Source organism: Entelurus aequoreus, linkage group LG06 (genome assembly GCF_033978785.1).
Source record: "Entelurus aequoreus isolate RoL-2023_Sb linkage group LG06, RoL_Eaeq_v1.1, whole genome shotgun sequence".
In the NCBI taxonomy this organism is placed as follows: domain Eukaryota; kingdom Metazoa; phylum Chordata; class Actinopteri; order Syngnathiformes; family Syngnathidae; genus Entelurus; species Entelurus aequoreus.
This window is the reverse complement of record NC_084736.1, coordinates 3,222,806-3,248,658: the sequence shown is the minus strand read 5'-3', so window position 1 is coordinate 3,248,658 and position 25,853 is coordinate 3,222,806. Positions and strand designations below refer to the sequence as shown.

Below are 25,853 nucleotides of genomic sequence, written 5' to 3'. Positions count from 1 at the left end.
CTGCTTGTATTTATTTATTAGATGCCTTTTACTGAATATGCACAAGCCCTGTTTTTAATATTATGTGATAATGCCTTTTATACTGTATTTTGTTTGTTTTATGTACTGTGTGTGATTGTATGTCTACTTGGACGTTGGAGTCTGCAATAAAGTTTGATTGATCAATTCCATGGTTCAGATTTTAGAGAGCAGTGCAAAAAGAGGCTAGAAGAAAGTTAAGACAAGACAAAACAAAGAAGCAAGCAGGAGAGATGAGGGAGTATCAATGGGAAAGAAGAGAGAGAGAAAAAGATATTGATAAGACATCGGTATCGGCCTTGGGAATCAGGAAGTAATCGGTATTGGTATCAGCTTGAAATATTGTGCATCTCTAATAAATACAGTGGAACCTTGATTTACAAACTTAATTGGTTCTTGAACCAGAGCACAAAAAAAGTCTGCGGGCTATAGAGCGTTTTCTATTGGGGCTCCAGTACTCTGGAATGTTCTAGCAGTAACAGTTAGAGATGCTACCTCAGTAGAAGCATTTAAGTCCCATCTTAAAACTCATTTGTATACTCTAGCCTTTAAATAGACCCCCCTTTTAGACCAGTTGATCTGCCGTCTCTTTTCTGCTCTGCACAGATTCGGTGACCACAACTGTGTATCAGTTGGGGACGTCTCTGCACTGCTGACCTGTCTCCACTCAAGATGATCTCCTGCTGGTCCCACTATGGACTGGACTCACACTATTATGTTAGATCCACTATGGACTGGACTCTCACTATTATGTTAGATCCACTATGGACTGGACTCTCTCACTATTATGTTAGATCCACTATGGACTGGACTTTCACTATTATGTTAGATCCACTATGGACTGGACTTTCACTATTATGTTAGATCCACTATGGACTGGACTCTCTCACTATTATATTAGATCCACTATGGACTGGACTCTCACAATATTATGTTAGATCCACTATGGACTGGACTCTCAATATTATGTTAGATCCACTATGGACTGGACTCTCACACTATTATGTTAGATCCACTATGGACTGGACTCTCACACTATTATGTTAGATCCACTATGGACTGGACTCTCACAATATTATATTAGATCCACTATGGACTGGACTCTCACACTATTATGTTAGATCCACTATGGACTGGACTCTCACAATATTATATTAGATCCACTATGGACTGGACTCTCACACTTTTAACTAGATCCACTTGGCGTCCATTGCACCGGTCGCCCAGGGGGGGTCCCCACATCTGCGGTACCCTCCAAGGTTTCTCATTGTCATCCCATTGGGTTGAGTTTTTCCTTGCCCTGATGTGGATCCCTGATGTCGTTGTGGCTTGTGCAGCCCTTTGAGACACTCCTGATTTAGGGCTATATAAGTAAACTTATATAGCCCTAGACATATACGGGATATTGCAGTCAATGACATTACAATTGAAAGCATCGAGAACCTACCTGTCATGGATGATCTCGACAAGCTCCCAACCTTAGCGGAGCTCAAGAAGGCAGTCAACTCCCTTACCTGTGGCAAAGCTCCAGGGAACGATGGCATTCCCACTGAGATCATCAAGAACAGTAAGGACACTGTTCTTCTAGACCATCTTCATGAGCTTCTATGTCAATGCTGGGATGAAGGAACAATTCCTCAGGATATGCGTGACTCAAACATCATCGCACTGTACAAAAATAAAGGAGATCGCAGCGACTGCAACAATTACAGTGGAATATCCCTCCTAAGCACTGTCGGGAAGACCTTCGCTAGAGTGTTACTCAACAGACTGCAATTGCTTGCGGCCCGTGTATATCCAGAATCGCAATGTGGATTCAGGTCGGGGAGATCGACCATCAACATGATATTTTCTATCAGACAATTACAAGAGAAATGCCGTGAGCAGAGACAACCATTGCATATCGCCTTCATCCACCTTACAAAGGCCTTCCATTTAGTTAGCAGGAAGGCTCTCTTCAAGCTTTTGCACAAGATAGGCTGCCCACCAAAGCTGCTAAAGCTGATAACATCATTCCATGAAGATATGCAAGGAACTATCCAGTATGACGGCTCCACATCAGCCCCATTCCCAATTGAGAATGGAGTGAAGCAAGGATGCGTGCTTGCTCCTACGCTCTTCGGAATCTTCTTCTCGTTGCTATTGTCAGAAGCATTCAAATCATCTGACGATGGTGTTTACCTGCACACAAGGAGCGACGGGAAACTGTTCAACCTCGCACGTCTCCGGGCAAAGACTATCAATCAATCATCAATCAATGTTTATTTATATAGCCCTAAATCACAAGTGTCTCAAAGGGCTGTACAAGCCACAACGACATCCTCGGTACAGAGCCCACATACGGGCAAGGAAAAACTCACCCCAGTGGGACGTCGGTGAATGACTATGAGAAACCTTGGAGAGGACCGCATATGTGGGTAACCCCCCCCCTCTAGGGGAGACCGAAAGCAACGGATGTCGAGTGGGTCTGACATAACATTGTGAAAGTCCAGTCCACAGTGGATCCAACACATCAGCGGGAGTCCAGACTAGAGTGCGTAAAGTCCTCATCAGAGAGATGCTCTTCACAGATGATGCTGCTCCGGCCTCACCATCAGAGGAAGCACTACAGAGGCTGATCAACAGCTTTTCCGATGCATGCAAAGACTTTGGCTGAACTATAAGCCTCAAGAAGACAAACATTATGGGACAAGATATGCGCAACATTCCAAGGATCTCCATTGGAAACCACACCCTGCAAGTTGTTGAGAACTTCACCTTTCTTGGCTCAACCATATCCAGCAATCTCTCTCTCGATGCCGAGATCAACATCCGCATCGGCAAAGCATCTACAACGATGGCTAGACTCTCCAAGCGTGCTTGGGAGAACAGACTGCTAACCATCAACACGAAAAATAAGATCTATCAAGCCTGTGTTCTCAGCACTCTACTTTATGGCAGTGAGTCATGGACCTCGTATGCACGCCAAGAGCGCCGTTTGAACTCCTTCCATCTTCGGTGCCTAAGGCGGATTCTGGGAATTAAATGGCGGGATCGCATCCCGAATAAGGATATCCTCGAGAAAACAGGAATGAAGACAATCTTCGCTCTCCTTACACAACGACGTCTGAGATGGCTTGGCCATGTAAGTCGAATGGATGACACTCGCATTCCAAAAGACATCCTGTACGGAGAACTGGCCTCTGGAACAAGGGCTGTGGGAAGACCTGTCCTTCGATTTAAAGGCCTACTGAAAGCCACTACTAGCGACCACTCAGTCTGATAGTTTATATATCAATGATGAAATCTTAACATTGCAACACATGCCAATACGGCCGGGTTAACTTATAAAGTGACATTTTAAAATTCCCGGGAAATATCCGGCTGAAACATCGCGGTATGATGACGTATGCGCGTGACGAAGTCCGAGTAACGTAAGTTATGGTACCCCGTAGAATCCTATACAAAAAGCTCTGTTTTCATTTCATAATTCCACAGTATTCTGGACATCTTTTGCAATTTTTTTAATGAACAATGAAGCCTGCAAAGAAGACAGTTGTAGGTGGGATCAGTGTATTAGCAGCGGACTACAGCAACACAACCAGGAGGACTTTGTTGGAGCGCTAGCCGCCGACTTCACCTTGACTTCCTACGTCTCCGGGCCGCCAAACGCATCGGGTGGAGTCCTTCGTCCTTCTGCCGATCGCTGGAACGCAGGTGAGCACGGGTGTTGATGAGCAAATGAGGGCTGGCTGGCGTAGGTGGAGAGCTAATGTTTTTAGCATAGCTCTGTGCAGTACGGTTGCTAAGTTAGCTTCAATGGCGTCGTTAGCACAGCATTGTTAACCTTCGCCAGCCTGGAAAGCATTAACCGTGTATTTACATGTCCACGGTTTAATAGTATTGTTGATTTTCTATCTATCCTTCCAGTCAGGGGTTTATTTTTTTTGTTTCTATATGCAGTTAAAGCAAGATGCTATCACGTTAGCTCGTAGCTAAAGCATTTCGCCGATGTATTGTCGTGGAGATAAAAGGCACTTAATGTCCATTTGGCGTTCTCGATTCTCATTTCCAAGAGGATATAGTATCCCAGGTGGTTTAAAATACAAATCTGTGATCCACAATAGAAAAAGGAGAGTGTGGAATCCAATGAGCCAGCTTGTACCTAAGTTACGGTCAGAGCGAAAAAAGATACGTCCATCACTGCCTCTCAAGTCATTCACTGTAACGTTCCTCATCTACGAATCTTTCATCCTCGCTCAAATTAATGGGGTAATCATCACTTTCTCGGTCCGAATCTCTCTCGCTGCATTGTAAACAACGGGGAATTGTGAGGAATACTAGCTCCTGTGACGTCACGCTACTTCCGCTACAGGCAAGGCTTTTTTATCAGCGAGCAAAAGTTGCGAACTTTATCGTCGATTTTCTCTACTAAATCCTTTCAGCAAAAATATGGCAATATCGTGAAATGATCAAGTATGACACATAGAATGGATCTGCTATTCCCGTTTAAATAAAAAACAATCATTTCAGTAGGCCTTTAAAGGTGTGTGTAAGCGTGATATGAAGGCCAGTGACATCAAGCCATTAAACTGGGAAGCTTCTTCAGCTGAACGTGGGAAATGGAGGAAGTTAGTGGAGGAGGGCGTACATCAGAGTGACTTAAGAAGAGTAAGACAATGGGAGGAGAAGCGTGAACGTAGAAAGCGAACAGTCACACCCCCACTGAATCAACCAACAATACAATATGTGTGCAGGAACTGCAACAAAGCATGTCTGTCAAGAATTGGCTTATATAGTCACAACAGGCGTTGCACAGGAATTGACATTTGAGCGCAAAACGCTATTGTCTCTCGAGACAAACAGATGCCAGTAGTAAGTAATCTTTGATTGATAAACATTGAACGGGGTCGTAACGTTTGTATAGTGAAGCAAATGTCTAGTTTTCCCTGCTGGATGGTGTGTGTGTGTGTGTGTGTGTGTGTGTGTGTGTGTGTGTGTGTGTGTGTGTGTGTGTGTGTGTGTGTGTGTGTGTGTGTGTGTGTGTGTGGGCGTGATTCAAACCTGAGATCACTTTCCTTGTGAACCGTTGCTAGTAAAATAAACTATTCCAAAATGTACTTTCACTCCCCTCCTCTCTCTGCCTTTTGTCATGTTCTCTCCAACACCAAAACAGCCTCCATTCATCACCCTGAAGCCTTTTTATGTTCACCAAGAGAAACTAAATGGTGTCTAGAGTGGTTTCTATTTCTGGGCTTTAAATGTGGGGAGAATAGTGAGAAAAGAAATGAATATGTTGTCTTCTTTCAGAGGGACAAAGCAGCTTCTGGCTCCTGTGAAGCACGACGCTCTAACAAGGGACGGGAGAAGATATCTGCCTGTCAAGTGAGACACTCTTCTTCTTCTTCTTCTTCTTCTTCTTCTTCTTCTTCTTCTTCTTCTTCTTCTTCTTCTTCTTTTCTACGCTGCCATGTTTGAGAGATTCCCAGGGAGTCCGGAGTTGTTGCCAGGGTGTGGTCACCCAGATGATAGGTTGACAAATGGGTAGACGGAGGGAGAGGGCACCGACACGGGGAGGGAAGGGAAAGAGTGTGTGAGAGGGAATGAGGTGTAGAGAGGGAGGGTTAAAGGATGAGCTCATTGCAGTCTCTGGGCTCACTGTGAAGGATGGGGGTGGGAGGTGGGAGGTGGGTGCGCCGCTACAGATCGATAGGCAGCGTCTGAGCATCACACACACACACACACGCTGCTGCAGACTGTCATTACACAAACATATTCTCAATTTTGGGTGCAGTTATTTTGCTTTTGGCCACACACGAGCAAAGAAGCAGCAGGAAGAAGTGCAAAGCTGCCTCTCCCTCCTCCCCCATTCTCTCTCTTTCCCTCTCGCTCGCTCACATCCACACCCAAGGATACCCTCCTCGCCTGTGCCTCGCCAGCCCTTCCCTTGACCGTGTCCCCCTCCTTTCATTCCACCCCTCGGAGGACAATGCATGTCTGACCTCCTTCTTTCCCCCCCCCCTCGCCCGAGACTTCAGCGGATGCTCTCCTCTTTGCGCTCCACTTTCTTTTCTTTTCTTCTTCTGGTACCTGTGGAGGTTGCCGGCTTCTCCAGTTCTCCCCCGCCCGGTTGTCACGTTGCGAGGCAGCATGCTGGGATTGGACGTGTGTGAGTTTGGGGGTCAAGTGCTGCAGCTGCTGTGGCTGACCATGTGCTACAGAGGTGAGCTGACCTTCTATTACTTCTCTGGAACAGTACAATTAATATGCGTACAACAACTCTATTGTTAGAGCGGATTCAGAGTCCAGCACAATTTAAGGGTGTGTACGCGCTCTTATTTTGTAGGGGAGTGTGCACCGTTTGTCTCAATCTTTGCGGGTGTGGACGTTTTTATGACCAACATGAAACGCTGCCAAAGATAGAGAATCAATAGCTATTGATCACGTGTGTCTGCCTGCCAGCGTCTTGATTGTTCTGCTGCTACGTTTATGTTGCCATCACTTCAAAACACATGCAATTGCCTTAAGAATGTGTAAATATGAACGCTGCTTGTACAGGATGTTGCACATAATGATGACACAGCGCATCCACTACACCAATGATGTCACCAACTTCCCAAAGCCGATGTGTGTGTGTGTGTATGTGTGTGTGTGTGTGTGTGTGTGTGTGTGTGTGTGTGTGTGTGTGTGTGTGTGTGTGTGTGTGTGTGTGTGTGTGTGGGTGTTTGATGCCCTCTCTGCAGTAGTGCTGAACAGGGACAGATGGCAGAAGGAAGGTTTCCGGGGTTTCCCCTCACACAGGTGTGTGTGTGTGTGTGTGTGTGTGTGTGTGTGTGTGTGTGTGTGTGTGTGTGTGTGTGTGTGTGTGTGTGTGTGTGTGTGTGTGTGTGCGTGCGTGTGTGTGTGTAAATCACTGCTTGTGGGACGGTATAGCTCGGTTGGTAGAGCGGCCGTGCCAGCAACTTGAGGGTTGCAGGTTCGATCCCCGCTTCCGCCATCCTAGTCACTGCCGTTGTGTCCTTGGGCAAGACGCTTTACCTACCTGCTCCCAGTGCCACCCACACTGGTTTGAATGTAACTTAGATATTGGGTTTCACTATGTAAAGCGCTTTGAGTCACTTGAGAAAAAGCGCTATATAAATGTAATTCACTTCACTTCACTTCACTTGGTGTGTGTGTGATAAAGATGGTGAAAGTGAATTCAATCATCTGGAAATTGAGGAAGAAACAATATTGAAAAGCTTAATTCTCACATCTCGTCAGACTAGACCAGACCTGGGCAAATGAAGGCCCCTGTTAAGCTTTTCAATCTGGCCCGCCGGACATTCCCAAATCATTTAGTTTAAGATGTAAAGTGTAGCTGCCATTATGATGTGCACTCATGTTGTCTAATGACCGGAAGTCTTCAACTATACTAAGTCTTTGAACATGCTTGGAATCTGCATCATATACTAGTTACTAGTATATGCGTTAAAATGTAATATCGGAAATTATCGGTATCGGTTTTTTTATTATCGGTATCGGGTTTTTTTTGTTGTTTTTTTAATTAAATCCACATAAAAAACACAAGATACACTTACAATTAGTGCACCAAGCCAAAAAACCTCCCTCCCCCATTTACACTCATTCACACAAAAGGGTTGTTTCTTTCTGTTATTAATATTCTGCTTCCTACATTATATATCAATATATATCAATACAGTCTGCAAGGGATACAGTCCGTAAGCACACATGATTGTGCGTGCTGCTGCTCCACTAATAGTACTAACCTTTAACACTTAATTTTACTCATTTTCATTCATTACTAGTTTCTATGTAACTGTTTTTATATTGTTGTACTTTCTTTTTTATTCAAGAAAATGTTTTTAATTTATTTATCTTATTTTAAAAAATTTTTTAAAAAGTACCTTATCTTCACCATACCTGGTTGTCCAAATTAGGCATAATAATGTGTTAATTCCACGACTGTATGTATCGGTTGATATCGGTATCGGTTGATATCGGTATCTGTAATTAATGAGTTGGACAATATCGGAATATCGGACATCCCTACTAGTTACTATGGTCATCTAATTAGTTACTACGGTCATCTAATTAGTTACTACAATAATCAAATTAGTTACTATGGTAATCTAATTAGTTAGTATGGTCATTTTTTTAGTTACTATGGTAATCTAATTAGTTACTATGGTCATCTAATTAGTTTATACTGTCATCTAATTAGTCACTACGGTAATGTAATTAGTTACCATGGTCATAATATTAGTTACTATGGTCATCTAATTAGTTACTATAGTAATAGAATTAGTTACTATAGTAATCTAATTAGTTACTATGGTCATGTAATTAGTTAGTATGGTCATCTAATGAGTTACTATGGTCATGTAATTAGTTACTATGGTCATTTAATTAGTTACTACAATAATCAAATTAGTTACTATGGCCATCTAATTAGTTAGTATGGTCATTTTTTTAGTTACTACGGTAATCTAATTAGTTACTATGGTCATGTAATTAGTTATTATGGTCATCTAATTAGTTTATACGGTCATCTAATTAGTCACTATGGTAATTTAATTAGTTACCATGGTCATAATATGAGTTACTATGGTCATCTAATTAGTTACTATAGTAACTAATTAGAAGTGAATGGACAATGTGGCTACAACACCACTCTAGCACTCCTGTCGACTGAAAACACTGGACAGCACCATGCTACAACCCAGCTAACTAGCAACAATGAAGCTACGAAGAAACGGGAGGTCCCTGTAGAGGGTAATAAATCTACCAGTGAAAATCCTCCCTGGAACACACTTGGTGCAAAGCCAAAGAGAAGACCACCTCCCTGCGACAAGGGAGAATGGATATCTGGCAGGACCCAGCGCCCCGATATCTCTGATCTGACCGGCTGGCCTGCGCTACCATCTTCAGCCAGGCATACTGCGTCATCAACTCCACTGCCACGTAGGACACAGCAGCGGACAGCTGAGAAGAGGAGAACTACCAATAAACCTCCCCAGCAAGCAAGTGTCCAACTAAAGAACAGGTTTGCCCCACTGTTGATGGACAATGGATCCCCCTCTGATTGCCTGAATAACCCACCATCACCACGCAGAAGGGTAAGACCTGCTAACTTTACACCACAGAGAAAGCTAACGAGAGCTCCTGAAAATCTGATTGTGGGGGACTTTTCTGTAAAAGATATGAAAAGCAATAATAACACCAAAGTACTCTGCTTTCCGAAGGATATGGTATCTGACATGGAAAAAAGAATCCTGGAAATTGTCGCTGCACACCCAAATGTGAAAAATATCATCCTGCACATTGGTTTTAATGACATTGTAAAACAACAATCAAGAGAGCTGAAAGAGCACTTCAATAAACTCTTTGAAACAGTCAGCGCTGTGAATGCTGACGTTTTTATCAGTGGTCCTCTACCCCCAATCAGGAGAGGAGCTGAGAGATTCAGTAGACTTTACTCGCTGAATGAGTGGCTATCAAGTGCACTTCTTGCTCGTTCAATGCATTTTATTGACAATTTTAGCTTTTTCTGGGACCGCAGGCATCTTTTTAAGGCAGACGGACTTTGCCTGAATAAGATGGGAGTAAAGCTATTCATGAACAACATGTTTCACTTCCTGCATCTTGCATCTATCATCACTGCCAAGGACAAGAGACAAGAGGAGCCACCGAGGAAGGAAGACACAACACAGCCTATCAGGAACGTCGAAGGAGGACCGCCACTGCAAAAGGAGAACGTCGACCATGAGATACACCAGAGCAAAGAGGAGAGGTGTCTATCCTCCTCTACCGCCCCTCCCTCCATTCTGAATGCATGTGAAGATCCCTCCCCCACATCCCCCAAGCCATCCACGTCTCCATCTTTCTCCCTCCCTCAAGTAGACCTTTCTCCCCCCTTCTCCCCCTTGGAGTTCCGGGAGCTACCCCCACTCACGCCCCACCCTACTCAGATTTTTACCCCCCTAGATCATCGCTCACCTCCACCACCCCCTCCACGAAGGCGTGCTCCACAACCCCCCAGCCATACTTCACCTTTCTCACGCCAACCCCTTACACGCCCTCAACGTTCACCTTCAGTAGTTCGTCCCAGCTCTGACGCTGCTCACTCCCCCTCCCCCTTACGGCAAACCCCGCCTCGCCCTGACAGCAGTCCTGAATATTTCTGATACAGAAAAGGGTTCAGCAGTAGACCACATTATCAGCTGGGCCCAAGGTTGCCTACATCAAATCATGGCACCTTCTACATCCCTGTTGTGACTACCAAGAGAGTAAACATTGGGAAACTTAGCCACCCTGCTAACCTAAACAATCTCATTCCTATTATCTCCAAATCAAAGCCAACATCGAAGCCTGTCAATAACACCATCAGGATGGGTCTGCTCAATGTCAGGTCTCTGAATAGCAAATCATTTTTAGTCAATAATTTTATTAGCACTTCTAAACTTGACTTTATGTTTTTAACTGAAACATGGCTGGAACAAAATAACAGTGCAAGCATTCTGATCGAGACAGCACCCCCCAACTATAACTTCATTGATATATGTAGATCGGGGAAAAGAGGTGGAGGGGTTGCTGCTATATTTAAAAACATGTTTCAGGGGAAACAGATGTCACTCGGTGAGTTTACATCATTTGAATACCTGTGTGCTGTGTTGAAATGCTCTCCCAAAATTCTCTTGTTAATTATCTACAGGCCACCTAAATATTCTGCAAATTTTTTTGATGATTTTACTGAACTATTGTCTAGCATCTCCACTGACTTTGACTGCCTGGTTATAACTGGTGATTTTAATTTTCATATTGACGATTTAAATGACAAGGGCGCAAAATAACTTTTTACTATTTTAGACACATTTGAACTGTCTCAACATGTGAAAGAGGCTACACATTATAAGGGACACACCCTGGACCTGATTATCACAAAAGGTCTCAATGTTTCTGATGTTCTTGTGATTGATCCTTCATTGTCTGATCATTTCTGTGTTTTCTTTAATATTTCTGTAATTCCGGACACACAAACAGAATCAAAGAATGTCAAAAAGCGGTACATAAATGAACATGCTAATGTCCTCTTTAAAAACGCCATCTCCTCACTACCACCTCTAAACCCATGTCATGCTGATGATCTTGTAAGCAACTTTAATTCCAAAATTGTGAATATCATAGATATCATTGCACCTGTTACAGTTAAAACGATTTCTGGCAAGCAAAAGGCACCCTGGAGAAAATCTGCTGCTGTAACAGCCCAGAGAAGAGAGTGCAGGAAGGCTGAACGAATCTGGCGGAATACAAAACTTCATATTCACCATGACATCTATAAAGAGAGCCTCCAGGCCTACAATTTAGTCTTAAAAAGTGCTAGAGAAACATTCTTCTCCAATATCATAAACAGCAACACAAATAAGGCCAAAACCCTATTCACAATCGTTGACAGGCTGACTAAACCCCCAACACAAATACCAGCCGAACTCCATTCCACGCAGAAATGCAATGACTTTGCATTCTTTTATACTGATAAAATTGAAGGCATCAGACGCACCATCAATATCTCAAGTAAAAAAGTTGGATCACCACCCCATTTAGGCAAAAGTAACACAGCAATGATGGCAAGCTTTAATGCCATAGACTCTAAAACTCTAGTGGAAACGGTGACAGCTCTAAAGTCATCCACCTGCTGCCTTGATGTTTTACCTACCAACTTCTTTAAGAATGTTTTTGACTGCCTATCAACAGACACCTTGCAAATAGTTAATAATTCTATTAAATCGGGCAATTTCCCGAAGGCTTTCAAAACTGCAGTCATTAAACCTCTTCTAAAAAAGCAGAGCCTAGATGCCTCTGTTATCAACAACTACAGACCAATTTCAAATCTACCATTCATAAGTAAAATAATTGAGAAAGTTGTCCTCCAACAACTAAATCACTTCTTGGCTTCTACTGGCTGCCACAACAACTTCCAGTCAGGATTTCGACCTCTTCATAGCACAGAGACGGCCCTTCTTAAAGTTATAAATGACATCCGTCTAAACACAGACTCTGGCAAAACTTCAGTATTAATGCTTTTGGACCTCAGTGCTGCATTTGACACTGTCGACCACTCAATACTTTTGGACAGGTTGGAAAACTGGGTGGGGATCTCAGGCACAGTTTTAAGCTGGTTCAAGTCATATCTACAAGATAGGAACTATTTTGTTTCCATTGGTGACTTTGTATCAGAACCAACCAACGTAACGTGTGGAGTCCCCCAAGGTTCAATCTTGGGGCCGACTTTATTTAACATCTATATGCTCCCACTAGGACAAATCATGCAAAATAATAACATTGACCATCATTGCTATGCCGATGACACCCAAATCTATGTAGCTCTATCACCAAATGACTATCGCCCCATAGATCTTCTGTGCCAGTGCATTGAGCAAGTCAAACACTGGATGTGCCAAAATTTCCTACAACTAAATGAAGATAAAACTGAGATAATTGTTTTTGGTGCTAAAAAAGAAAGGTTTAAAGTCATCCAACACCTTCAATCACTGTCCCTGAAAACCTCAAATAAAGCCAGAAATCTTGGGGTTATTTTAGATTCTGATTTACATTTGGACAGTCACATCAAATCAGTAACAAAATCGGCCTACTATCACCTCAAAAATGTAAAAAGACTTAGAGGGCTCATGTCAGCTCAAGACTTAGAAAAACTTGTACATGCCTTTATTACCAGTAGGCTAGACTATTGTAATGGTCTCCTTGCAGGTCTTCCCAAAAAAAGTGTCAGGCAGCTACAGCTTGTTCAGAACGCTGCTGCTAGAGTTCTAACAAAGACCAAAAAATGTGAGCACATTACACCAATTCTTAAATCCTTACATTGGCTCCCTGTACATCAGAGAATAGATTTCAAAATCCTCCTGCTCACATATAAATCACTACATGGTCTAGGGCCCAAGTATATCACTGATATGCTCCCACTATATACGCCCTCTAGATCACTAAGATCTTCTGAGACCAATCTGTTAGCGGTTCCAAGAGTAAACTCAAATCAAGGGAGATCATCATTCAGTCACTATGCAACACATAGCTGGAATAAACTTCCTGAAGATGTCAGACTCTCCCCAACTCTCACTACTTTTAAAACTAGACTGAAGACTTTTATGTTCACCTTAGCTTTCAGCTAAATCTTTTAATCTTTTAACTTTTAACGTCTGCACTGTTTTTATTTTTATTGTCTGCATTTTAATTTTGCTTTTATTTTCTTTCATTTCACTTTGTTGTCTGTGAAGCACTTTGAGTCTGCCTTGTGTATGAAAAGCGCTATACAAATAAAGTTGCCTTGCCTTGCCCTTGCCTTGCCTAATCTAATTAGTTACTATGGTCATCTAATTAGTTACTATAGTAATCTAATTAGTTACTATGGTCATGTAATTACTTACTATGGTCATCTAATGAGTTACTATGGTCATGTAATTAGTTACTATGGTCATCTAATGAGTTACTATGGTCATGTAATTAGTTACTATGGTCATCTAATGAGTTACTATGGTCATGTAATTAGTTACTATGGTCATCTAATGAGTTACTATGCTCATGTAATTAGTTACTATGGTCATGTAATTAGTTACTATGGTCATCTAATGAGTTACTATGGTCATGTAATTAGTTACTATGGTCATCTAATGAGTTCCTATGGTCATGTAATTAGTTACTATGGTCATGTAATTAGTTACTATGGTCATGTAATGAGTTACTATGGTCATCTAATGAGTTACTATGGTCATGTAATGAGTTACTATGGTCATGTAATTAGTTACTATGGTCATGTGATGAGTTACTATGCTCATTTAATTAGTTACTATGGTAATGTAAGTCACAGCAGCTCAGAGGAGGTACCAAGCAGTGTGGGTGGGGAGTGTTTCCACAGAGTGAAATGTGGGTGTCAGGGACAGACGTGGAAGGATATTATTACAACAAACTTCTACAGCTTAGTGATTTATCACATATATCAGATTTTTGGTGTTTTTTTGTTTTTTTTTATCCTCCATGTTCATATTTTGCTGTTTTTGGTGCATTTTTCAAACATAATATACATTTTAAAAAAACGAAAGAAGATGTGATGCCATCATAGTAGTATCGACTAGATACGTGCCTGTACTTGGTATCATTACAGTGGATGTCAGGTGTAGATCCACCAATGGCGTTTGTTTACATTGTGATGCCGGTGAGCTACGGTGTGTAGTGAAGCACGTTTAGCTATTCCTCGTCCTGCAGTGATAATGATACTTGTAAGAAACTTGCTTTATTTGTTGCCATGGAGGCGAGGATTAGTGATTTAGAAGTAGCTAAAACACTGTGGATGGATGTTAGCCGCTAGCTAGCTAGCCATGTGTTAAAGCAGCTCTTCCTGAGGGTGTTTCAGTGTTATAACTTCACCTTTATCTTTACTTTTTACACCAAAATGTGTCCATTCTCCCTTTTCTGTCTACACACTGTGTCTGCTTGTAAGTGCTCTGTGTGTGTGCGCCGCCCAACATGCTCCTCTGCTCGTAAACCAGCAATGACTCAACGTGGCGACGACTTTTTAGAGGCGGTATAGTACCGAAAATGATTCATTAGTAGCACGGTACCATACTAATACCAGTATACGGTACAACCCTACGTCATTGACATCAAACATGGCAACAAAGGGCACGGGAAAGATGAGTGCAGGTGGGTGTAGGCATGAGGAAGGAGCGATGAGAGAAGACAAAATGAGGCACATGTTTCCGCCCGAATGCGGCTGAGATAGGCTCCAGCATCCCCCGCCCCCCCAAAGGGGACAAGCGGTAGAAAATGGATGGTTTCAGCCATTTAACTGAAGCTCATCAAAATCTTTCATTATCTGTCCTAAGCCACGCCCCTTCGTCCTTCTTAACATTTTTACCAGATAAGTATAAAAGCCCATCTGCCTTTTTTTTTCCACTTTAAACCTTCTCCCTTTTCTTTCCTTCTTTACCCTCGCTATTGTTTACTGCTGGATGAGAGGCCATCACCTCCATACTTGACTCTTTCATCCTTCTTTCCCTCCCTCACACACACACTAGAGATGGGCGATACCACACTTTTAGGATTGGATACGATACCGATACTTTTTCTTGCATTTTCATTGATACCGATACCAATAATTTCTTATTGGCAATTTTTTGTCAGTCAAAAATATTATTACTATTGTTATTATTTATTTATTATTTAAATACAGACCATTTATACCACATTTATTATGGTCAATATATAATAAAAGTAAAATTAAAATAAATAACATAAATATGAAAAATAAATTAAATATTATATATAATAATAACTATATATTATATATAATAATAATTAAATATTAGGGCTTTCCAATCAACAGTCAAATCCGAATTGCAAGAAGCTGCAGTTATTTTTTAAAGTTTGTGATATAATTAGCAATTAATGAAATATGAAATAGGCTAATGTTTTCGAAATGTAAGAAATCATGTTACAGATTAAAACCAAAATCACATTCAATCATATATTCAAGATTTTCTTGGAAAAAAATAAAACCGTAATGCAAAGATGAAGAATCTCCAAATTGTATCTCTTTCTTATCTTGTTTTAAATACTCAAGCAATTTTCAACTCACAGTAAATTCCCCTGTGTGGAAATTATTTGAATTTAGGATAATCATTTAAACAAAAATATTCAGTAAACATTACTAAAAAAACCCAAAAACAATGCCTGTTTTAAGTTAACAATTGGACAACACTGCATCGCTGTCGGCTGGCTGTGTGTGTGTGTGTGTGTGTGTGTGTGTGTGTGTGTGTGTGTGTGTGTGTGTGTGTGTGTGTGTGTGTGTGTGTGTGTGTGTGTGTGTGTGTGTGTGTGTGTGTGTGTGTGTTGCACGTTGACGACGCTCATTGGCTGTCTCCTGTCACGTGACTGGGCCAGCTCTATACTCTGCCAGGTACAGGTGTGTCCAGCACATAGGAAGTTATCAGTCATCAAAAACATCTGAAAGTGATGCTTGCACCCCCCACACGCCCTTTTTTGGTTTATATCGATACTTTTTTCAGAAAAGTGATGCCAAATGAGTAGCGTGTGAGTATCGATATATCGATACCACAGGATCGATACGCACATCCCTAACACACACACACCATCTTTTTCAATATATTTTCCAAAAAGGGACAATCGGTAGAAAATGGATGGATGGATGGATGGATGATATGTATCATGTGGTGTTCTAATGGCCGCATGCGTCCTGCTGTGATGTGAAACAGTACAAAAGGAATTTAAATGGACGCATAGCTGCATTTCCTGCGCGGCGGTAAACAGTATCGACAAGTGCACCATAATAATAAAAGCCTATTGAACTGTGAGTGTGTGTGTAATAAAGAGAGTTAGTGTGTGTGTGTTGCATCATGGGGATGTGGCGTGCGCTGGTTAGTGCGCTGACGGGGCGTCTTCACGCTGGCAGGCAGAGGATCGATAATCGGTCAGCGTTGTTGTTGGCGAAGTATGAACACAATCTCCTCTTGCAGATCTGATCCTTATTGGCTCTTCCTTCATGATAAAAGCTGCAACTATTTCCTTTACAGCACAAAAACATCCTTTTTTTACGTCCTGTTTCTTCTGCCTACCTGTGCGCTGCACTGTCCCGCAGGCCTCATTGTGGTTTTAGAACTCTTCTGTAACGCCGGGCCTCAAAGTAGTAAAAAACCCAGACAATAACGTGCACAGGAATAGGAATAGGGGAATAAATGAGCAGTTACTTCCGTTGAGGTATAGAAGACATCAAAATGATATGTTTAGCATCGTTATTTTAAGAGGTGTTTCTAATATTCCGCCTCTCTTGAGTGTATTCAGCAGTGCAGATCTTCACCACTGTAAACGACAGCCATCATAACAACCCTATTGGGATGGCGTGGCTCAGTTGGGAGACCCTAACCCTAACCCTAACCCTAACCCTGGTCCCCAGCTTCCGCCATCCTAGTGTGGAGGATGCATATATGTTGAAGAGTTATTTCTCTATTCATAGCAGGCCTGGCCCTAACCAATCTGGCGCCCTAGACAAGATTTTAGGTGGCGCCCCCCCCCCCACATCGGCAGTGAAGTGTATATACTCACAAGAAACCGAATAGCTTTGTCTTTGACCTTTTTTTTTTACTTAAAGAAAGCAAATTAACATATTATATGAGAATGTTATGTTATGATTATCTTTAACCGAATCACAGCAGTGCTCAAATTAAAAAACAGCATTCCCTCTCATGTGATATTGCTTAATTAACATTAATGATGTGCACTTTAACAACTAGGCTTACAACTATACCTAATATATAAAGGGGTGGAAAAGTGACTATTACCTGCAGGGCAAACATTAGCTAACCAGAAGGCAATAACAATGTCAACAAAAAACACCTGCTTAAAAGATCTAATACAAATGTCCCTGAGGAATGTAAGGGGTGGGAGTACTGTAATTACCTAACGTTACATTATTATTTTCCATAACAATTTAGCCCCCTCCACAATATTAACCCGACGTTAAAACAGAACTAGCTATTTATTGATTAGCAATTGCCGAATCATGTAACATTAGCTTAACGCTAAAAAGCCAGGTTACTATCACATTCTGTAACAGACAAATAATTTCATGTAGGCTAACGTTACCTACCTGCTACCTCTGTCTTTTTCTCGTTTCTCCTCCTCTTCTTTTCTCTTTTTTCTTCCCTGGGCACCTGACAGTTTTGGCCGTTTTGACATCTTGTGTTGATTTTTTGATGTGGTAAGAGTCATGATACGGGAAGGGAGGGGGCGCACCGTGCGGGGGGATGGGGGGGCGTAATGTTGTAACAAATAATATTTCTATTAAATAGGCTTTACTTTGCATTTTAATTAACGTGGGATTATTTTTTGTATTTAGAAATAATAGTCCAACATTTGTGGCACTGGCGTGGTGCCCCCTGGTGGACGGCGCCCTTAGCATTTGCCTATACGGCCTATGCCACAGGCCGGCCCTGATTCATAGCCATGTTTGAGCATCTAGTACTTTTCCTTTGTATATTCTACCAGTCTCTCTTTGTCTTCAGATTGTCTGTTTAGAGTCCTAAACCATCAGGAATGTGATATACAACACCCACTCTTTCCTTATCAGTGTAGCGAGGGGGAGAGATGGGGGTTTTCTTTGTGTGCAAAGGAGTTGGCTTTTCCGTTGGAATGCCAGATCAACTAGAGTAGCCGATAAGAATGTATTGGTTAAACTAAACTCTTAAAGCTTTAGTAAAACTTGAAAATATTCCAATTTTGTCTTGATGGTCCTTCTTACTCAGCATATATGTCATCGAAAGAACTTGGGATTGACCAGTAACTTAGATTCCCTGGGAGGAAGAACTGGTCCGACGCAACACTAGTCACGTCCGTTGTGTCCTTGAGCAAGACACTTCACCCTTGCTCCTGATGGGTTCGTGGTTAGGGCCTTGCATGGCAGCTCCCACCATCAGTGTGTGAATGTGGAAATAGTGTCAAAGCGCTTTGAGTACCTCGAAGGTAGAAAAGTTCCATACAAGTGTAACTCATCCACCTGTTGTAAAATAATACTTGTGTGGAAGTTGCAATTAAATCTGAGTCAGCTTTGCACATGTCTGTCAATCAGCTTTTAAATGTCACTTTTCTTACACCTCTGCATATAACATTGTATCCTTATTAACAATAAGAGAAGACAAACAAGAAAGAAATATAGATAAACTTAGAAACAATGTATAACTTTGTTAGCATTGTCTTTAGTCTGCCACAGAAAAGATTCAAAGGGCATCATTTTGCCTGAAATTCAAAAAAATGTTCCATGTTCATCTGAACTAAACTAAAGTTTCTCATTGGCTTGAGTTTTTTCTTGCCCTGATGTGGGATCTGATGTCGTTGTGGCTTGTGCAGCCTTTTGAGACACTTGTAATTAAGGGCTATATGAATAAACTTTGATTGATTGATTGATTGAACTATAAACATTTTTTGATGGACTTGAATCATTTCATACTGTAAAAATGAAAATAAATAAATGAACTGAAAATAATAAACTCAATAAATAATATTAAATCATATACAATATACAATATATGTACAACTTTAACCTACTGTGTAAGGAGCACAGCTGGCAGGTGATTGGATTACCCAGCTGGGGCTGATCATCCAATCACCTGCCATGCTTATTAGCAGCAGCCGGGCCGAGACACAGTTGTTGGAGTTGGAGTTACTGAGCGGACATTGAGAGACTGAAGAGTCACGGAGCAGAAACTGGAAAGTTGGGTGTGTTTTCCTAGCCTGTGTGCGCTACCAAATAAAAAGACATTGCTAACACCAGACATCCGGACTAGCGTGAAGCTTTGTCAGCGCCAGGAGAACCCACTAGGGAGAGAGACTTCCACACCTACAAAACAACAATTAATAGAACAATTTGTGCTAATATTTCTTTTTTTATCAAAATGAGGAAGTCAGGATTTTGTAGTGCACAGCTTTTCCAAGCATGATACTGATAAAGCATCGTTCTAACTGATATCTGCAGTAGACTCAATATAGAAGCGTTAAAAACTACAACGTGGACAAGACGCGGTCAATGGGGGCTTGAACTGGATGTACATAAAACCCACCACAACTGGAACATCCTGAAGAGACGTCATTAAAGGCCTACTGAAATGAATTTATTTTTTATTTAAACGGGGATAGCAGATCCATTCTATGTGTCATACTTGATCATTTCGCGATATTGCCATATTTTTGCTGAAAGGATTTAGTAGAGAACATCGACGATAAAGTTTGCAACTTTTGGTGGCTGATAAAAAAGCCTTGCCTGTAGCGGAAGTAGCGTGACGTCACAGGTTGAAAGGCTCCTCACATCTGCACATTGTTTACACCAGCAGCGAGAGCGATTCGGACCGAGAAAGCGACGATTGCCCCATTAATTTGAGCCAGGATGAAAGATTCGTGGATGAGGAACGTGAGAGTGAAGGACTAGAGTGCAGTGTAGGACGTATCTTTTTTCGCTCTGACCGTAACTTAGGTACAAGCTGGCTCATTGGATTCCACACTCTCTCCTTTTTCTATTGTGGATCACGGATTTGTATTTTAAACCACCTGGGATACTATATCCTCTTGACAATGAGAGTCGAGAACGCGAAATGGACATTCACAGTGACTTTTATCTCCACGACAATACATCGGTGAAGCACTTTAGCTACGGAGCTGACGTGATAGCATCGTGCTTAAATGCAGATAGAAACAAAATAAATAAGCCCCTGACTGGAAGGATAGACAGAAGATCAACAATACTACTATCAGGAGACACCGAACCAAACACTGGACCTGTAAATACACGGTTAATGCTGTGCCGCCTGTCGAAGCCTAGCAATGCTGTTGCTAACGACGCCATTGAAGCTAACTTAGCTACGGTACCTCGTCAGAGCTATGATAAAGACATTAGCGCTCCACCTACGCCAGCCCTCATCTGCTCATCATCATCATCATCGGCAGTCACTCGTAGTTGAGTATGACTGTCCTCAGAATGGATGGATTCCCATTCGGGAGGACGCCTGCGCATGACGTCTTTTAGCGTGGGGAGACTGATGCGCCTGCAGCCACCACACGGTCTTTGGCAGAGAGGGGCCTCGATCCAGACGACTGGAGACCACCCTCTGTTGCAGCCTTCATCCGCCTTTAGTGCCGTTGTGACATGCAGTGTCATCCTCCGCCACTTCCACCGTTGAGGTCTTTGAAATGCTATTCAACCCATAGCTGGGACCCTGACGGGTACTACCACCCCGGGTCAGAGTGGACCTGGGAGCAATGATGACTGAGGGGTAACTCCACCTTCCCCAAAACTCCAGAACTCCCGAACTGAAGCCTCATCACCGGATGCAGTTTTGAGTCATACCCAGGACACGCTCATCAACACCCGTGCTCTCCTGCGTCTGCTATCCAACTCAAAGTCCTCCTGGTTGTGTTGCTGCAGCCATCCGCTAATACACCGATCCCCCCTACAGCTTTCTTCTTTGCAGTCTTCATTGTTCATTAAACAAATTGCAAAAGATTCACCAACACAGATGTCCAGAATACTGTGGAATTATGAGATGAAAACAGAGCTTTTTTGTATTGGATACAATGTGTCCCAATACTTCCGTAACAACCATTGACGTCACGCGCATACGTCATCATACATAGACGTTTTCAACCGGAAGTTTCCCGGGAAATGTAAAATGTCACTTTATAAGTTAACCCGGCCGTATTGGCATGTGTTGCAATGTTAAGATTTCATCATTGATGTATAAACTATCAGACTGCGTGGTCGCTAGTAGTGGCTTTCAGTAGGACTTTAAAGATGGTCTGTAGAACAAAACTATGCCAAGGCACCAGCATTACATTTGATGTAGACCTCAAAGAAGTGTTTTTAATGTAGGAAAATATGAGGCCTTTATTGTGTATCAGTCCAAGTGCATCTGCTGTGTGATTGAATTCTTTCTGTCCCCTGAAGTCGTGGTGTGTTGACTTGACACAACATGTTGATTTACTAGCAACGCCGCCAGCAACACTCAGTCTGTCTCCTAATTAGTCATGCAAGCAAGCTGGCCTCCTTCCTTGATTGGCTCCAGTTGACAGCGTCCATACTGTTCACTTTCAGGTCACACCGCCACTCCAAAACATACTTTTCATCTGGGGATGATGGAGATGAATACATTCTGTGACTATTTGTTTTCTGCCCTCACAAACACCCACAGGAACCAGCGTCTTCACATGAATAATGAATAAAACATGTTTTGTCGGGCAATTTCAAAGCAGGTATAAATCCATTTCTTTACAGTTTGCAATAGATTTTTTTAACATTAGATAAAAATCTGTTTTTTAATTGACGCTCCTAGTGAGGTATTGATTTAAAGGCCTACTGAAATGATTTTTTTTTATTTAAACAGGGATAGCAGATCTATTCTATGTGTCATACTTGATCATTTCGCGATATTGCCATATTTTTGCTGAAAGGATTTAGTATAGAACAACGACGATAAAGATTGCAACTTTTGGTATCTGATAAAAAAAAGGCTTGCCCCTACCGGAAGTAGCGTGACGTAGTCAATTGAACATATCCGCAAAGTTCCCTATTGTTTACAATGATGGCCGCATGAAGTGAGAGAGATTCGGACCGAGAAAGCGACAATTTCCCCATTAATTTGAGCGAGGATGAAAGATTTGCGGATGAGGAAAGTGCAAGTGAAGGACTAGTGGGGAGTTGAAGCGATTCAGATAGGGAAGATGCTGTGAGAGCCGGGGGTGACCTGATATTCAGCTGGGAATGACTACAACAGTAAATAAACACAAGACATATATATACTCTATTAGCCACAACACAACCAGGCTTATATTTAATATGCCACAAATTAATCCTGCATAAAAACACCTGCGTGTTTGTTATGCTAGCTCCTAGCTCCTCTGCTAGCTCCTAGCTCCATAGAACACACCAATACAATTCAAACACCTGATCAACACACACCCCAAAAGACCGTTCACCTGGTCCGTCAGTCTACCCCAGGGCAGCTGTGGCTACGAAAGTAGCTTACCACCACCAGGTGTGAATGAATGATGGGTTTTTAACATGTAAAGCAACTTTGGGTACTTAGAAAAGCGCTATATAAATCCCAGGTATTATTATTATTATTATTATTACCTAACCCAAGGTTCATAAAGCTTATATATTTTAAACAAAGTTACGTACGTGACGCGCACGTACGGTCAAGCGATCAAATGTTTAGAAGCCAAAGCTGCATACTCACAGTAGCACGTCTGCGTCTTTGTCATCCAAATCAAAGTAATCCTGGTAAGAGTCTGTGTTGTCCCAGTTCTCTACAAGCGTCTGTGTATCGAAGTCAAAAGTCCTCCTGGTTAGAGTCTCTGTTATCTGAGTTCTTCCATCTTGACTGCATCTTTCGGGAATGTAAACAAAGAAGCGCCGGCTGTGTACGTGTCGCTGCTGACTTCCCTCGCAAAATAGACGCTTCGCACCGACAACTTTCTTCTTTGCTTGCTCAGCTTCTTTCTCCATAATGCAATGAACATAATTGCAACAGATTGACCAACACAGATGTCCAGAATACACCCAGAATGAGATGAAAACAGCTATTTCGTATTGGCTTCAATGTGGAAGGCATACCCGTGTTCCCCGGGCTACGTCACGCGCATACGTCATCCTCAGAGGCGTTTCCAACCGGAAGTTTAGCGGGAAATGTAAAATGTCACTTTATAAGTTAACCCGGCCGTATTGGCATGTGTTATAATGTTAAGATTTCATCATTGATATATAAACTATCAGACTGCGTGGTCGCTAGTAGTGGCTTTCAGTAGGCCTTTAACATGTTTATCATTGTGGTGTAGAGCTGGTCGTGAAATGTCTTGCTTCTCTTTGGACAGTTTTGTGTAAAAAAAAAAAAAATGAGGTGGGCGAGATATTAAAAACTGGAGCATAAATTGTTGTGTTCATTTTAGAATTGATTTTAAAACCTTGCTTTTTGCTTTTAAAGCTTTGCATGGACTGGCACCTCAGTATATCCCGGACCTCATCCAAATGTACACTCCTGCGCGCACTCTGAGGTCCGAGAGCCAGCTCCAGCTTGTAGTGCCCAGGACCAGACTTAAAACCAGGGGAGACAGGGCCTTCTCTGTGGTCGGCCCTAAGCTCTGGAACACTCTGCCCCTCCATGTTGCAACTGCTCCCACACGGCACTGTTTTATCATAATAATCCCCTCAATTCCCGCCAAAAATGGATTAAAGGCCTACTGAAAGCCACTACTAGCGACCACGCAGTCTGATAGTTTATATATCAATGATGAAATCTTAACATTGCAACACATGCCAATACGGCCGGGTTAACTTATAAAGTGACATTTTAAATTTCCCGCCAAACTTCCAGTTGAAAAGGTCTATGTATGATGACGTATGCACGTGACGTCAATCGTTGTTACGGAAGTATTCGGACACATTGTATCCAATACAAAAAGCTCTGTTTTCATCTCAAAATTCCACAGTATTCTGGACATCTGTGTTGGTGAATCTTTTGCAATTTGTTTAATGAACAATGGAGACTGCAAAGAAGAAAGCTGTAGGTGGGATCGGTGTATTAGCGGCTGGCTGCAGCAACACAACCAGGAGGACTTTGAGATGGATAGCAGACGCGCTACCGTGAGTACAGCTTTGGCTTCCAAACATTTGATCGCTTGCCCGTACGTGCGTGTCGCTATGTGCATGTCACGTACGTAACTTTGGGGAAATATATGTTTCTTGCTGACTCTGATAGCGGCCGGGGTGTCGTCGAAAGCTACAACGCCCGCCGCCGTACCGTAGCTAAGTTAGCTTCAATGGCGTCGTTAGCAACAGCATTGTTAAGCTTCGCCAGGCTGGAAATTATTAACCGTGTATTTACATGTCCATGGTTTAATAGTATTGTTGATCTTCTGTCTATCCTTCCAGTCAGGGGTTTATTTATTTTGTTTCTATCTGTATTTGAGCCTGATGCTATCACGTTAGCTCAGTAGCTAAAGAGCTTCGCCGATGTATTGTCGTGGAGATAAAAGTCACTGTGAATGTCCATTTGGCGTTCTGGACTCTCATTTTCAAGAGGATATAGTATCCCAGGTGGTTTAAAATACAAATCCGTGATCCACAATAGAAAAAGGAGAGAGTGTGGAATCCAATGAGCCAGCTTGTACCTAAGTTACGGTCAGAGCGAAAAAAGATACCTCCTGCACTGCACTCTAGTCCTTCACTCTCACGTTCCTCATCCACAAATCTTTCATCCTCACTCAAATTAATGGGGTAATCGTCGCTTTCTCGGTCCGAATCTCTCTCGCTGCTGGTGTAAACAACGGGGAAATGTGAGGAGCCTTTCAACCTGTGACGTCACGCTACTTCCGGTACAGGCAAGGCTTTTTTTTTTATCAGCGACCAAAAGTTGCGAACTTTATCGCCGATGTTCTCTACTAAATCCTTTCAGCAAAAATATGGCAATATCGCGAAATGATCAAGTCTGACACATAGAATGGATCTGCTATCCCCGTTTAAATAAAAAAAATTCATTTCAGTAGGCCTTTAACAGGCTGGAATATAAAGACAATATAACATACATCCATAAACGTGGATGCATATGCAAAAGTGCAATATATTTATCTGTACAGTAATCTATTTATTTATATCTGCACCTTATTGATTTTTTTATCCTGCACTACCATGAGCTAATGCAATGAAATTTGGTTCTTATCTGTACTGTAAAGTTCAAATTTGAATGACAATAAAAAGGAAGTCTAAGTCTTTTAAATCTTGTCTTAAGATCCACTTTTATTCTCTGGCTTTTAACACTACGTGAGTTGTGTGGTCCTCTGTGTTTTTAAATGTAGACTTTTATTCATTGTTTTAATTGGTTTTACCTAGGGATGTCCGATAATGGCTTTTTGCCGATATCCGATATGCCGATATTGTCCAACTCTTTAATTACCGATACCGATATCAACCGATACCGATATCAACCGATATATACAGTCGTGGAATTAACACATTATTATGCCTAATTTGGACAACCGGGTATGGTGAAGATAAGGTACTTTTTAAAAAAATTAGTAAAATAAGATAAATAAATTAAAAACATTTCCTTGAATAAAAAAGAAAGTAAAACAATATAAAAACAGTTACATAGAAACTAGTAATGAATGAAAATGAGTAAAATTAACTGTTAAAGGTTAGTACTATTAGTGGAGCAGCAGCACGCACAATCATGTGTGCTTACGGACTGTATCCCTTGCAGACTGTATTGATATATATTGATATATAA

At 41.9% G+C, this 25,853-nt stretch overlaps 1 protein-coding gene across 4 annotated transcripts in view; it reads left to right on the top strand.

Annotated features, from left to right (window-relative positions):
• Nucleotides 1-3,057: 3,057 nt before the first annotated feature.
• The window catches only part of LOC133651750 (rho GDP-dissociation inhibitor 2-like), a 65,428-nt gene continuing 42,632 nt past the window's right edge, over nucleotides 3,058-25,853 (top strand). The window contains exons 1-3 of one of the 4 annotated variants that reach the window (XM_062049846.1): nucleotides 4,265-4,872; nucleotides 5,308-5,382; nucleotides 6,096-6,220. In XM_062049846.1, coding sequence (XP_061905830.1) covers nucleotides 6,148-6,220 — 73 coding nt within the window. In that variant the 5' untranslated portion in view covers nucleotides 4,265-4,872; nucleotides 5,308-5,382; nucleotides 6,096-6,147. Of the gene's footprint in view, nucleotides 3,143-3,607; nucleotides 3,715-4,264; nucleotides 4,873-5,307; nucleotides 5,383-6,095; nucleotides 6,221-25,853 lie in introns of those variants that run through there. The other 3 variants (XM_062049848.1, XM_062049850.1, XM_062049849.1) reach the window with 3 other exon arrangements.